A 15,981-nucleotide genomic window follows, 5' to 3' on the forward strand; every position below is an offset into this window, starting at 1 on the left:
CAAGAGCTTTTTGGGGGAGGGGAGTTAAAGAAGATGGAGAAAGCCGAGAGGTTGGTCAGTCTGTGCTTCCTGTAAAGGTTCCAATGATTCATTTGATTTTGGTAGAAGGCAGATCCTGGAGTGGCAGGGAAAAGGGAGTGAGCGGGGAGTTTTTGACTGTTTACAATCAAGCAAATGCACTCTGGTATTTTTCTGTGGACAAAGTGTCCAGCCCATTCTGAGACAGGCAGCATGCTCCCCTCACCTGGACAAGAAGTGCACAGTTCAAGGTCCTAAAGCTGAACTTTCTCACCATGCTAGAGATTAGTTAGCCATTTTCACTGGCTAACAATAATTAATCCACCTCTCCCTTCACTTGCTTTCCCCAACAAATTTTTTGCAAAAAATGAACGAGGTCACTCACTTAAAGGTGACAGCAGTTGATTTAGCCAGTTTTTACTGTCTACCCCCTAAACACCTCCCCCACTGATCACTTGGTGGGGAAAAAAAAAAAGGTACCTAAAAAGAAATAAGGAAATAAAAACACTGTATATCTTGCAGTTTGGGCTTTAACCCTTAGAAGGAATCTCCCCTGCTGCTCAGACAAGCCTTGGCTTGAAGCTGGGTTTTGCATCCCCGATACAATGTGCAGACAAGACCCATTCTAGTGATATAACTGAATCAAAAAGCAGCTCCTCTCTCAGTAGAACCCAGAGCCCCAGCCAGAATAAAGGATTTGGCTACAGGAAAAGTCAGCATTTCTTTTTGGTAATAAATGTCATTTTGGAATGAAGTGTAGGATAAATCATGACTCCTTCCCCTCTTTGCTTTCCTGTCAGCATGTAAATTTGTTTGAGTCAACCTTGCTCTGGGATTAGAAGGTGCCAGGACTCTGGAACCAGCTGCTCTTATTAACAGCAAACCAGACTGTACTTTCTGGCCCCTTTCCTTCATGTTCCTCCCAAACCAAGATTTCCCAAGCCTCTGAATTTGTTTGTGGAGAAAGTGCCTCAGGAGTGCCCAGCTAGTGTTCCTGTTGAAGAGGGGCCCATCTAACTTTCCATCCTCATTGCTACACAGGCTTGGCTGATCCTTTACCCAGAGGCCATCATTAAGTCTTGAGTCATCTTCGCCAGGGACAAAATAACAAGGAGCTCACTGATATTTGTACAAATGGATTCAGTTTTGATTTAAGGATCCCCCAGTTGACAAAGTTAGTCGTGCAAATGTCTAACCTCCCTGCCCCACTAGAATGTCAAGGTCCCTGAGGACCGCCAAGATTTAACTTTGAATTCCTCATAGAACAAGGCGTAGCGCTTTGCTCAGGAAATGTTCATTGAATTCAACTGAAGAACTTCTTGAAAGGGAAGACAATGGGAGTTAGAGGATGATGGAATCCCTTCTCTGGAGAGAGTTCTTTAAATGAGTGAATTCTCATCAAAACCTCTAGCAACTCAAATACTTTGCTCACATTATTCACCTCAAATAGCCACAAGCCCTTTGAGCTTTTGAGTACTCCACAATTCCTCTCTTCAGTCAACTTTCTAGTGGGCTCAGGTCCTTCGGGGCCTCACCTCTTCCTGCACATGATAAAACGTTGCTGGAGGCAGCAGAAGGGTCTGGAAGGTAGGAAGGTAAAAACTAGCAAACAGTCTCATGATGATACACAATTGATCTGACCAAAAGGTCCCCCTGCCAGGGAGGCAGCCTTCCAGAGAGGGATTCCTCCTCTGCCCTGTGTGCAGATATCAGCTACATCACACCTTCTTATCAATATAAGCATTCTCCCTGAGGTTCCTCCAGAAAACAGGGATCTCTACTGCCACCACCTCCCCACCCACACCCCCCACCCCCATTCACTGAGAACATGATGGAACCCCAGTGGACTCAGAGACTCTGGCCGGTTCCTAGCAGCCCTGTGGAAAACCAGACAGTGGCCTTTGAATATTTTGTCAAAGGATTTGCCCTATTTGCCCTTGACTCACCTCAGACCATAGAAAATCCAGTCCCCAGGGATCACCATGATAGTTACTCAATACTTTCAAGGAAGGCTTATCTGAGTGGAGGGAAGGGACTGTCTCTTCTTGTGGAGCCAGCTATCTGTGGCCTAGCAGTCCTGACAAGACAGAACATGCTTCCCCACAACTGCCGGGTACATGCTTCCTTTACAGACCACCCACAGCTAACACCACTATTATCTGCTCTCCAGGCTAGTCACAGTAGGACAGGATTGCTTGGACCAGCAGAGACTATGTGGTCAAAGGCAGTTGGCATCTGCTTGAGGTGGGTAGAAGCTCACGGGGTTTGGGATAAGACTCCAGATCATACCTCCTAGATGATGTTTTAATCGTTTCCAGCATGGAATGTTGTCAACCGTTGCTACAAACTCATTAGCTCTGAGTTTCTTTTCCCTGTCCCCAACCTACCCCTTACAAGGCAATGTGGACTTACTGATGGGAAATTCAGGTGGGTTTTAAAAAGTTTTATTGCCACTGGCTCTTATCCTTGAAAATGCATCAATTTATTACCCAATTCAGCCCCCTGCTTCCTTCAGAGTCCTAAGTGATCCAAGTGTGAGGTTTTGGTCTTGTGCAAGTGAGAAGGCAGCATTGCTTCTCGTGACTGAGCCTTTGTTACTTTTATTTATTCTTTTTCTACATACATGGCTATAATCAAATTGTATTGACTTTCTGGTGAATATGAATATATATATATTTATATGAAGAGAGAGAGAGATATAGCGTGCCAAAAAAATGTATATGCCTTTTAAGAAAGGAAAAACTGTATTAAAATTATGCCATGTATTAAAATTAAGGTGTATTAAAATTGCACTTTGAGTACTTCTTTTAATTGCAGACATCAAACATGACTTGTATTCATCTGTTATTATTGGTATATATTGAGTATTACAATTTTAATACAGTTTTTTCCTTTCTTAAAATGTGTATACATGTTTTGGCACTCTCTCTCTCTCTTTTCATATATGTATTCTCCCAGTATAAATGAAAGAAAACTCAAACTACAAAAGCCCTTTCCAGAGTCCCCTAATCACCAATTTGCTGGTGTTTTCATTTAGACCCACATAGTCCTCATACTGTTTTTGCATGAACACACATTCATTCCATTGCTTAAACTTACGTGTTAAAATCCCAAAGGTCCTAACTTTCAAGAAATGAATGAATGAATTAGTGCATTTGAAGGTGATTATTTTCCTCACCTGAGCTATGGAGCCATATGGGAAGAAGGTTTGATCTTTCAAACTAGAGGCATTTCCTAGCTAACGAAGTTAAGAAAGGCCCAGCAAGGTGACAGTACCCAGTACAATAGAATTTATTATCTTCTAAATTAATAACTTAAAATTTGAATAGCTAGAGCACCAAGACTTTTCTGTGTCCCCAAATAAGTGCACTTGCAGACTTAAGATATCAGTCATCTGTGCAAGACTCATCGTGAGAGGTTTAGACTCTGTCCCGTGTCTCTGGCTGGGTTTCAGAGCCGGGAGGGCAGCCCCTGGCACAGTCAAGCAGCATGCCAAAGTTAATAATTGGCCCTGCCGAGTACATGGCCGATCAGGCGGTTTTTGTGTGCCTGTTTTTCTATTTTACGTAAATCACCCTGAACATGTTTACATCAACCTACTGATGATGCACCTTTGATCAATAGATTTTAGAGAAAAGTGTTTTTTTAGTCCAAAGATCAGGGCTGGGTTGACCTGCAGACTGGTTACAGGGTATATAAAATGGGCAAGGCGCAGGCTGATAGCAGAGCAATCAGCACTAAGTCTGAAATAATTACAAGAACTCAGCTGACAGCTTCCCGAGGGGCCAGGCAGTGAGGATGGAGGAAGGAATGAACATTCTCCATGACTTTGGGATCCAGTCAACACACTACCTCCAGGTGAATTACCAGGACTCCCAGGATTGGTTCATCTTGGTGTCCGTGATTGCAGACCTCAGGAATGCCTTCTATGTCCTCTTCCCCATCTGGTTCCATCTTCAAGAAGCTGTGGGCATCAAACTCCTTTGGGTAGCTGTGATTGGAGACTGGCTTAACCTCATCTTTAAGTGGTGAGTAAGAGCCAGACAGAGAGGAGATCGGCAAGAAAAGAAAGAGGCTGGCATTTTCTCTGGAAATGTCTGTCCATCGGAAATTGCCTTCTCCATGCTATTCAGGAAGCAACAGGTTACTCCCCTTCTGACTTTGGGTCAGCTACATAAAGAAAAGACAGAGAAAACCCTGTCAGTGAGTTGAAGATATAGGAAAGGCTATTTCATGTGGATGGAAGTCCAGGTGGACTGAATGAAATCTCTGAATATAAGCAAAGAAACAGTTTTATTACTTTAAAGCAGAATAGGTAACATAAAGATGGATGTCTGAAGGAAGAAAAATGATGTATGAAAAAGGAAACACATAGATAATTTCAAAACCTTTTGTGTGGGGTAATGAGAAGTAATCCAGAGAACTGGGTCCAGCCCTTGTTCAGCCACCTACCAACTGTATGTCCTGAGCAAGTCATAGCAACTCTCTGAGTTGCTGTTTATAATCTGTAAACTTAGTTTATCTCTGGGACCTTAATGATAATTATAGTTAGTATTTATTGAACATTTAGTATGTGCTAAGTGCTTTTCTGTGGGTACTTACTGTATTACAGATGAAGATACTGTAATTAGGCCAACGTGGGCAGTAAATGGCAGAGGCAGGATTTAAGGTCACGCAGCCTGGCTTTGGAGGCAAGGCTCTTTAAAAACTATGTTATATTCAGCGCTGATAATCAGACTCTTGGGGGGGGGGACCCCGATTTTAGCATTTGCCAATTTCTATTGTTTATATATTCCCATTATGGCCACTTTCAAGCTACCAATGGGTCCAGCTTGCAAAAATCCTGAATATTTTACAATTGTCAGCCAGTACCAGCTGACACTAGCACATTGCTGGTTTGGCCTGTATTTCCTCATCTAGAAAATGAATTGGACCAGCTGCCCTCTACGACCTTTACCATCCCTAAAGCTATCTATATCTACTGTCAGGTGATTCTTAAGATCTCTTCCAACTCTAATATTCTTTGGCCATACACAATAAAAATCCTTTAGAGAAGAAAAAAAATATTGAGCTCAGAAGCCCAAGGCATATTGATGGGATTCCGAAACTACTATCGGAATTGAAAAATCTACTAAGTTTTGTCTGTAACGTTCCTATTCAACAGCATGACCCTAAAATATAAAAAGATAAAGGGTTATTCCAAACATCTGACCTCAGTTTAAGAATGATGGATTTTCTCTGAGTTGGTTGAGGTCAGAGTGAGTCGCTGTCCCTGATTCTGATGAGAAATCATGATTCTACCACTGGAGGGAAAAGGAGGCATCCAGACAGACCTTTGACATCTGTTTCCACAATAAAAACATATCTAGCCCTTTTAAAGGGGAAGCGGTTGCTCTTAGATATTTTGTTACAAAGCAGAGAGGTTACAGAGCAAGCACCTGAAGCTATGTTTGTCCTTACAGAAAGTGATTCTGATGGCAACAGAGGCCACATCTCCTGAAGGGGCTTTTCCTTGGGGCTGGGGCTCATTCTCTGATCCCTGCGGCCTGAAGAAAGAGAAAAGGAACCTGATAGGATATGCAAGTCCAAGTTGCAAACTATAGTCCCATACTCATCCTTCCAGGATAAATTTTTCTTGGAGTTTGAAAAAGGTCACATAGGGGCCGGCCCTGTGGCTCAGGCGGTTAGAGCTACATGCTCCTAACTCCGAAGGCTGCCGGTTCGATTCCCACATGGGCCAGTGGGCTCTCAACCGCAAGGTTGCCGGTTGGACTCCCACAAGGGATGGTGGGCTGCGCCCCCTGCAACTAAGACTGAAAGGACAACAACTTGAAGCTGAATGGCACCTTCCACAACTAAGATTGAAAGGACAACAACTTGACTTGGAAAAAAGTCCTGAAAGTACACACTGTTCCCCAATAAAGTCCTGTTCCCCTTCCCCAATTTAAAAAAAAAAAAGAAAAAGGTCACATAGCTGCCATGAATATGAATTTTAGGATTTGGGATTTACTTATTTATATTTGCATAAATAATATATTCAAAAAGTTAAAAATGCAAAACTTTTTTTGCATAAAGGATGTACCAGAAAAAGTCTCCTTCCCCTGCCTTTCCCCAGCCACCCAGTCCCTCTTCTGGGAGGCACCAGTGCTACCGATTTTCTGTTTAGAGTCACATGGATCTTCTTTTCACACTACTCTCTCTTCTCAAAGGTGTGGACTTCAGGCACAAGGGTTCATTCAATAACTCCAGACACGGATTCTGCTTTTCCACAGGATTCTCTTTGGACAGCGCCCCTACTGGTGGGTCCTGGACACTGACTACTACAACAACACCTCTGTGCCGCTGATAAAGCAGTTCCCAGTCACCTGTGAGACTGGACCAGGTGAGAGTCCCAGCCCCTGTAGAGACAGAAGCTGGGTGGACTTTGCTCGCTATGGACACCTATTAACATGTGTTATAGATGAAGCTGTCTTTGAGGTTACATGAGAGCTACTCCAAGTTTTTTGTCATGGTCTTCGATTTGGTCCAATTCCATTCTAATTCACTTCAGGAAGGCCTTCCTTAATAGCATGTTACTTTGGAAATCTGCGTAATGTTTCCGGATCCTAAATTGCTAGTTCAGAGAGGCAAGGGCATACTCTTAGGGCTCATGAGAGTGATTGTGCCATGCCTCTTGGTCCAGGAAAGGAAAAGGGCTAGAGGCCTGAGCCCCCGACTGTCCTTCCCAGAGGCCTGGCCAAGCAGATGTGTCCTCCTGAGCAGACCATCCAAGCCCACATCCTGCCTGTATTTTATTAGTTACAGCCAGACAGGTATTGTTTAATCAAGTGACAGATTTTGTTTTTCAGTAAATAATCAGAATATCCAACCCTTTCGCTCTCCCCTGGGTCTCAGTGCTGGCATTCCTTCGTTGGGAACCCTGTCCCTGACCCCCAAGCTAGGGCATAGCTTGTAATTATTTGCTCTCACAAACCCTTTGTTCACTTAGGATGATATTCATTAATTCAGATGTGATTTATCGAATCACAGAGTGTCTACTATGTGCCAGACACTATTCTAGTAACTTGGAATACCTCAGTGAATAAAATGGACCAAGATCCCTGCCCTCATGGAGCTGAAATTTGAATGCTGTGTGTGTATATGTACTTGTGTATAATGTACCAAATCATAACAGACAAGTAAAATGTATAGGATATTAGAAGATGACAGTTTAGAAAAAGAAGGAAGAGGAAGAGGAAATGGAGAGGGAGGAGAGGAGGAGAGAAGAGGAGGAAAGGGAAGGAGAAAAAGAAAAGGCAAGGCTTTACCTATGGGACTCCGTGGAAAGCAGACTCAGATGTAGATTAGCATGTAGGAGTTTAGTTACTCGTAGGAGCAATACTTATGAAGGAAGGATCAGAAGCCACTGGGCAGAAGGAGAAGTCCAGTTGCCATTCAGTCTCAGCCAACCCCACAGGAAGCTCTGAAGCTGGAGATGGCCCTTCAGAGTTGCCCTGAATTGGATCAAGAGGACCAGGTCCTTATACCCCTGTGTAGACCAGTGATTGGTTGTGGGCTACCCTCAGAGAGAAGGTAACCCTGATCAAGATAGCTGTCTTCAGTCCAGGGCAATGCCCAGAAAAGGCTGAGAGTTGAGGGTTTCTGTGACCACAGTCTCTAGAGCTGGGAAAATAAGTCCTTCAGTCCAGAAAGGATCTAGGTGAGCAGCTCAAGACCTTCTATCTCTCAGGGTAGAGGGATCAGAAATGGGAACTGGTTGAAGCATCAAATCAGGTGGTCAGGGAGAGAAGGTAAGATTTGAACAAAAACTTGAAGGAGGCAAGGGAATTAGCCAGTAAATTTCCGGAGGAAGAACTGTCTGACCAGAAAGACTAACAATGCCAAGACGCTGAGGTGGGAGCATGTTTAAAGGAGAGCAAAGAAGCCAGCATGGCAGGAGCACAGGGAGCGAGTGGAAGAGAAGTGTTGGGAGGCAGATTGGTTTGTAATTATGCATCTAGTACACTGGTTCTTTGTGTAATCTCTAGACAAGAGCTGGGCCTTCTCTGGTTTTGCTCACCACTTCCTCCCAGAGCCTAGTGCCAGGCGTGTAATAGGAGCTCAATAGATATTTGTTAAATAGAAGACTAAATGGATAAACAAATGGATGGATGTATGGATGAATGCATGGATCGATGGATGGATGGATGGGAAGATGACACCCCCTAGCAGTCTACCAGATGGAGACTTTTCACCTTTAATCCATTTATTAATCTCTTTCCTGCCCTTTAGGGAGTCCCTCCGGCCATGCCATGGGTACAGCAGGTGTATACTACGTGATGGTCACTTCCATCCTCTCTATCTTTCGGGGCAAGAAAAAGCCGACCTACAGATATCGGTAAGAACTCAGAGATGGGGTGTGGGTGGTAGAGGGCAGGAGGTGGCTCTCTCTGTAGCTGACACACCACATGCTCTTCCTCACATTCCCCTCGCCCATCCCACACTTTGGTTGACACTGATAAGAGTTGTGGCATTTCTGCTGAGGGTGAACACAGAATGTTAGGGCTGGAAGAGACCCACTAGTGCAACCCTTAATTTTACAGATAAGGAAACAAGCCCTAACACAGGAAAGGAGCTTCTTGAGATCAGGTAGTGAGATAGTGGCAGGGTATAAATAAAGACCCATTTCTATATCGACCATCGAGTTGTCCCATCCAGGTTTAAAAAAGAGAAAGAGAGAGAAACATAGGACATTCCAACTACAGGGAATTCTGGGTATGCAGCCACTGTGCAAATCCTTAACTATCAAACATATAAAACAGGGAGGTTAAAATTCACATATGCAAGGCTTCATCAGGAGCCACAGGCATCTCTGAGCTTTTGAGTATGGGCTTCAATTTACAAAAATTCCACTGATGGCAGGAATCCAGGCTCCAACATTCCTTCCAGGACTGTTCTCTTTGCTGAAGGATCTGTATCTGGGTTCTGTTATGGCTGCCTCTTCCATTGCAGGTGCTTGAACGTCCTTTTGTGGTTGGGATTCTGGGCCGTGCAGCTGAACGTTTGTCTGTCACGCATCTACCTTGCTGCTCATTTTCCCCATCAGGTTGTTGCTGGAGTCTTGTCAGGTATCAGCTGCCCTGGCTCTCTCCCCCTCTTCCCTTTCTATCCCATTTCTCCTTAATCAGGACAGAATCCCGGCACTCCCACCACGTTCTGTGGTTATCAATGCTGTTGCATTTTAGTGGGTTGAAAGTCAAGGGTGGACGATTTGAAATGATTCCTTTCTATATGTAATCTATAGGTAATCTCCTATAGGTAAATGATTACTTTCCATAGATGTGCCCAGATCTACACAGTTAAGTATGTTTCAGAAATGTTGGCAAGACATCGAATTAACTTGCCCAATTGAATTAGCTTGAAATCTCTGAGCTTTTTACGTTCTTTATTTCTTACTGGTCTTCAATCGAAGTGGCCCCTAGTTTTGTTTTAAGGGGCTCTACCAAATTTAACAAATTAACACAGTGTCCTAGAAAAACTCTTAATTTAAATAAATTCTTGTGCAAACCTAATAGATACCCACAGTTTGTCTTCTCATAGGTTCAGAATTTTGAATATTTGTGTTTTCTTAGATCCAGTTAATAAGGTTTAGATTAAAAAGACTTAGGTAAAGTATAAGAAAGAATTTTTTTACTTTGTTGGAGGCACCAGAGTATAAAACTTTAGGGAAATTGTGGAATTTTCCCCCTGGAAATTTGTCAGAAGAGAACACAGTGCTGAGAACAAGGAAGATAATACTTTCATGGCAACCACGAAAGTAACACAGCATTCAATACTGGGTTCCATGTTTGAGAAAGAGTCTGGAACCCATGTTACACGAAAAACCTGGAATGTGTAGGTTAGAGAGGAGAATAGCTATCTTCAAATGTGTTAAAGAGACTCTAGATTTACAACTTGACTCCTGTAGAAAGAATTGAGATCAACAGATGACATTAGAGGAGGACAGATTTCAGCTCAGCACAATGAAGAACTTTTAAATAATCAAATCCATTCAAAGATTAAGTGGGCTGCCCAAGTTAGCTCTCCAAGTTAGCCCAAGTGAGCTTTCCACCCCAAAGGGTATTGAAGTGGAGACATGAGGACCCCCCTGACAGGAAATATGCAAGCAATAGGAGGATGTATGTGACATGACTTCCATCTGAAAGAGTCTATGGCTGAGGACAGGCTGAAGTCACAGATGGGAATAAACCAGGTGACCCTCTAAACTAGCATTTGTGATTTAATTCCACAATGGCAGGATAGATGACCCGCTGGCTCCAAACTGGCTTCTAGTTGAAGGTCCAAAGTCTTCCCTATTTCTCACAGTCGTTTGTTCTTCCACTCAGGCATTGCTGTTGCTGAAACTTTCTGCCACATCCAGAGTATCTACAATGCCAGTCTCAAGAAATATTTTCTCATTACCTTCTTCCTGTTCAGTTTTGCCATTGGATTTTACCTGCTGCTGAAGGGGCTCGGTGTAGACCTCTTGTGGACTCTAGAGAAAGCCAAGAGATGGTGTGAGCGGCCAGAATGGGTCCACATTGACACCACGCCCTTTGCCAGCCTCCTGAAGAACCTGGGGACCCTCTTTGGCCTGGGGCTGGCTCTCAACTCCAACATGTACAAGGAGAGCTGCAAGGGCAAGCTTAGCAAGTCGTACCCTTTCCGCCTCAGCTGCATCGTGGCCTCCCTCGTCCTCCTGCACCTCTTTGACTCTTTGAAACCCCCGTCCCAAATCGAGCTGATCTTCTATGTTCTGTCCTTCTGCAAGAGTGCAGCAGTGCCCCTGGCATCTGTTAGTGTCATCCCCTACTGCCTTGCCCGGGTCCTGGGCCAGCCAGACAAGAAGTCTTTGTAAGACATGTGGAGTCTTCAGTATTTAAAGTCAATAACTATGATGACGAGGGCAACTAGCGAGTGCAACTAGCGACATCTGCCAGCCCACTTTGAGGCCAGAACTACCAGAGTCAGCTCAGGTGACCCTCCTTCCTCCTTTGCAATTCTAATTGTACTGTGTGATGTTTTTGCGAAAAGCTAATAAGGCTATTTGAAAAAAACTTGTCTGTTAGAAGTTGGGCAGTTCTGGATTTTTTCCCTGAAGACTTATTTGTTCTTCTGTCAGATACAAAAGCCAGACTCCCAAGTAGGGTCAGTGCACATTCCCAGGCTGGGGATTGACCTGAGAATTTTCTGCCTATGCTTATACTTACTCAGCAAAGGAGAAAGGAGAAGTGGATTTGATAGGGAAAGAAGGATGGATTAAGGAGGATTTTTTAGTATCTTGCATATCATGAAAATTATGTTAAGTAATACCTAAATGGCTTTTATTAAAATCTTTAGGTAACTGATAGGTAATAAGTGGGGATAATTCTGCTTCTTGTATTTTTCTACTATATACCTATAGTCATTTTATTTACTAGGATTTCAGAAGGGCTGCAGTGACCTAGATTTGTGCTAAAGTCAGAATATTCAGGCATAGTCAGCTTCTCCTCTATCGCACTAGATTTTCCTCTTTATTAGCCCAGCTCTGCTTTCCCCAGAATTTTCCACTGGCTCCATGCCCACCCTGTTGGGTACTGAGATGCCTGAAGGCAATGCTGTGGTGGTGCTTTTGTATGTTTTAGTTAAGATCTGAAATCTTGGGCAAAAAGGCAAGAGGAAGGAAAGGAGAGGAAGCAAGGATTCCGCTCTCCAGAAGGTCACTCCAATGTTACTTTTGATGCTTGGAGGGTAACCATGACTTCTCTCCCTAGCCCAAGTCAACCAGGAGCACATTCTTGGAGGGAAAGCCTCCTTGCCTGTTCTCTAGTCTCAGTGGATTTGCAGAATATGTCCTTAAAAAAATATGCTGAAGCCTATTTATTTGAGAGTCTTTGTTTTGCTACTAATTATACAGTTCACCATATATTATCATTCACACCAACCATCCTGGTCATAACATCTTTGAAGAGAAAAATATATGTGTGCAGTATTTTATTAAAACATTTTATTTAAGAATGAAGTCATGTTGATTACTATATTTTAGACGCAATGGGATCTGAAGGTTCTAATTCTGGTTCAACTAAATGTCTAGCTCTTTCTCTATTTCCCTAAACAAATCATTTAGTTTCTGTGTACCTATGTTTTCCCTTTGTAGAAGGAAGGCACTTTATCTTGGGTTGGTCAGGAGTCCAGTAGAGTGGGGAGACTTATAAAGTGTTTATGGGACACAGATAGAATTGAGCACATCAACATAGGTACAATATTATTAGCCAAGATTGAACATTAGTTACCAGACCGCAGGTGAGCATGAGCTGCTCTGTGGGATCAAACCACAACTTGAGGACAGACAGGCAGGGTCATTACCAAACTAAGCAATCTGGGAATGTAAGTCATAGCAGCAGAACAAGACTGGGCAGACTCTCAAATCCATAACCCAGTGTCAACAAGGTTTGGGGTTATAGTTAAAGAAAGTCTCAACAGGACAAGTCATAGCACCAATGAATGCTCAAGGGAGCTATTGCAAGTTTCTCTACTAAATGATTTATTTCATTCTGGGTGTAGGGTCCTACCTCCAAAGGCCTTAGTTATTAGCATAATCCTGGAACTACTGAGGGTGAGATCTGCTCACCCTTCAGAACTTTGGAATGTATTTTTTGGGGGAAAGTTGAGTGCCCCTTTTGGAATCAGTTTCTTCAAGAGGGGAACAAGGCCCCTAAGAGCCTCTAATGGTCTCACAAAGAGAGAAGGGAAATGGTCTTATTCTCTCTGAATTGAACCCCACAGCTTAGGCATGGCCTCCATCCTTGATGATTTCATTGCTTTCAGGGACCAAGTCCAGGTTCCTGGAAATGGGATTCTGGTGAATGGTGTCCCTGCCCACAGTAGCTGATAAGGTTGATAAGGACTCATAGTAACAGATAAAAGTGAGTGCTTACTATATGCCAGGCTCTGTTCTATGAATTTTTTTATACAATTAACTCACTTAATTCTCCCTATATCTCTGTGAGATGTGTGCTGTACGCTCATATTACATACGAATAGGATCAGAGGAGTTAAGTATCTTGCCTAGAATGGTGGAGCCACTTCAAGAACCAGGCAGTCTGACTCCACACTCCATGCTCCACCCTCTACCCCCTCACTCCCATACCCCACGGATACCACTAAGACTGGCAGCTATATCAAATCATCCTTCAGATACCAGATATGACTCTTAATTCAGACCATGGAAAATTTGATTTCTTGTGGCCAAAGGACATTATAAAATGTAGAGTAATCCTCCCAGTGAGCTAGTATTCATTTCTAAGTATGAAGATACCTTATTTCAAAGGTAATTTCATAAAGTAACTATTAGAACAGCACAACCATGTTAGTTTAACAGCTGCTATGAATACTGCTATGAATATTTGTATACAAAGTGTCTAAAACAACTTTGCTTTTCGTTTCCTTTCTTTCAAGACAGAGAGTAAGAGTCATGCTCAGGGTCCCATCTACTTTTAAGTTAAAAGTAAGGCCAATATGAATGGGGCAGGAGAAGTCTTAGGATTCCCTGAGGATTTAACTGGAGGGTTTGTACCCTAAGAAGACACGTCACCTCACTAGAAAGGGTGATGGTGCTGGGCCAGTATTCAACTTCAAGTGTCCAAGCTGCCAAACAGGTCTTAAGGGAGTTGCTTACATCCACCAACACCATCCCAGCTCTGGGGCTCCCAGGAGACCACGGCTGTTCCCTCCTGAATGGATATGAAGCACTGGAATAGCATTAAAGCTTTCCCTGAATGTGCAATCATGTTCCATGGAGTTTGGTCTCTTTATTTTTTTTTAGTTAAACACACTTCTTGATATTCACATGATCTATTAAAAAACTGAGTGTAAAAAAACAACACTTGACTACTACAGAAGGAAGAAGATAATGTGACCAACGTCAGGTATAGCAGTATTGTCTAAAAGAGAATTATTGTACAATTATAAAAAATGGAATAATCAACTAAATAATAAACAAAGCTGTTAGTAAAAAACAAAAAAAGAGTCAGGTCAGACGATCTGGGTCAGACATTAAGGTAAGTTACTGTTTCTACAATCGAGATAAAGTGAGAAGATAGAATTACCACAAAGAACTTTTGGTATAGATCCACATACAGGGGTAAAAAATAAAGAAACACTGTGGAAGATTGTTTAGATCATAGACTCCAGAAATACAGGACTGCTACCTTTTATTGGAACGGGCAAAGTCTAGAAATGGACAGCCCTACAGGCTTAGAATTTGTGATGGGTAAAGCGGAGCACAAAGAGTTTCAGCCCATGATCAATCTGTAATTAGAAGTTTCTGTAATATAGACAACGTATTAGCATTTGTGATCATTGATCTCCCCAAGTTACATAAGTAGGTTTGCTTTGGAAACAACCTGTGAATCCTCAGGATGGAAGTAAGTTTGAGTGACCAATGACTGTTTTAAACCAGCGTCCATAGCATGTTATAGCGTAATCTGATAAATTGTGCTAGCAGTCTATCAGTTTTGAGGTGGTAGGCTTGGGGATCACACACACACACACACACACACACACACACACACACACTATACAACTGTATTATTGCCCTAGGGGAACAGACCCGTTAAGAAAATGTAACTTCCTCTGTCTAAGCCAATGCTGCTGTACCACATAGAGACCAAAGGTTTAAGGTTTTTTTTTGTTGTTGTTTTTGTGCTTTAATGAATTTTTATAGCTTTAAAATTTTTTATAACAAATTTATTGAGATATAATTCACACACCATACAATTCATCCATTTAAGTTGTACAATTCAATGGTTTTTAGAATATTCAGAGAATTTTACAAACATCACCACAAATCAATTTTGGAACATTTTTTGTCACTCCATAAAGAAACCTCATACCCATTAGAAGTCACCTCCATTTCACCCTAACCCACCCAGCCCTAGGCAACCACTAACCTACTTTCTGTCTCATAGATTTGTCTATTCTAAACATTTCATATGAATGGAATCATACAACATGTGACTTTTTGTGTCTGGCTTCTTTCATTTAGCATGATATTTTCAAGGATAATCTGTATTGTAACATGTATTAATACTTCATTTCTTTTTATGGCCAAACAATATTCCATTGTATGGATATACTAAGTTTTGTTTAACCGTTCATTAGTTGATGGATATTTAGGTTGTTTCCAGTTTTTAGCTATTATGAGTAATACTGCTATAAATATTTGTGTACAAGTTTCTGTGTGGAACGATGATTTCATTTCTCTTGGGTATGTACCTAGAGGTTGAATTGCTGGGTCATCTGGTTACTCTGTTTAACCTTTTAAGGAACTGCCCGATTGTTTTCCCAAAGGCTTAGTAAAGAAGTTTTACAGTGTTTTCGGTTTTGCCATCTCTTGATTTCCTAGGATCATACCCTGTACTATAACTTTGTCTAATTCTTTGCCTTAAGAGTTTTAAAGCAAGATTGATCAGGTGATCAGATTTTACATGATGAAATGTCAGTGGGCTTCTCCTACTTTTGTTGGCAATGGCTTTATTGTTCCAATATTTGTTCCAAGAGCTTTTCAATTGAAGACATGTCTGGATACTTAAAGTTCCAGCCCTAATCAATTGACTAGTTACTTGTAACCTGTCAAAATTTGCTGACTTGTTTTCTGAAAACCATTACTTTAGCTGCTGAATTATTAACATTTATTGATTTGTACAGTCTGTAGTAATTACCGAACTAGGACAGATTCCTTTAAGGCCTGTATGTGTAAATAAAACAGGACAACATCATTTGCATCCAAGAGTTTTTCAAGAGCCTCCTGAGAATGGAAAACTCTGACCAAACAGCCTTCTGATGAGGTTAAGGAAAGAATCGACTAAAAATATACGAAGTAGTCAAAAGCCACTTCCATTAAAGAACCAAGAATCTAATGAATCTGGAAGGAAAACTAGCAATTGTCTAGTCCAGTAATGGGTG

General features: G+C 42.1%; 1 protein-coding gene across 2 annotated transcripts; it reads left to right on the forward strand.

The window, feature by feature from the left end:
- The first annotated feature begins 3,647 nt into the window (after positions 1-3,647).
- On the forward strand, positions 3,648-15,389 carry G6PC1 (glucose-6-phosphatase catalytic subunit 1). Of its 2 annotated transcripts, none has more exons than XM_081029380.1 (5): positions 3,648-4,046; positions 6,291-6,400; positions 8,290-8,395; positions 9,010-9,125; positions 10,383-15,389. In XM_081029380.1, the coding sequence occupies exons 1-5, from the start codon at positions 3,817-3,819 to the stop codon at positions 10,892-10,894; spliced, it is 1,074 nt and encodes a 357-aa protein (XP_080885506.1). In that variant the 5' UTR covers positions 3,648-3,816; the 3' UTR covers positions 10,895-15,389. The 2 variants fall into 2 exon arrangements, with proteins under 2 accessions (XP_080885506.1, XP_080885507.1); XM_081029381.1 differs by having other exon boundaries at positions 3,689-3,876.
- Positions 15,390-15,981: the final 592 nt, after the last annotated feature.

Source organism: Rhinolophus hipposideros, assembly GCF_964194185.1.
Source record: "Rhinolophus hipposideros genome assembly, chromosome: 20".
Classification (NCBI taxonomy): domain Eukaryota; kingdom Metazoa; phylum Chordata; class Mammalia; order Chiroptera; family Rhinolophidae; genus Rhinolophus; species Rhinolophus hipposideros.

What these genes read in the sequence shown, in the direction of transcription:
- G6PC1 (XM_081029380.1), top strand. Translation starts at nt 3,817, where the DNA reads ATGGAGGAAGGAATGAACATTCTCCATGACTTTGGGATCCAGTCAACA. An exon ending in AAGCCGACCTACAGATATCG is followed by an intron (nt 8,396 to 9,009) that starts GTAAGAACTCAG and finishes CTTCCATTGCAG; the next exon opens with GTGCTTGAACGTCCTTTTGT. An exon ending in TGTTGCTGGAGTCTTGTCAG is followed by an intron (nt 9,126 to 10,382) that starts GTATCAGCTGCC and finishes TCTTCCACTCAG; the next exon opens with GCATTGCTGTTGCTGAAACT.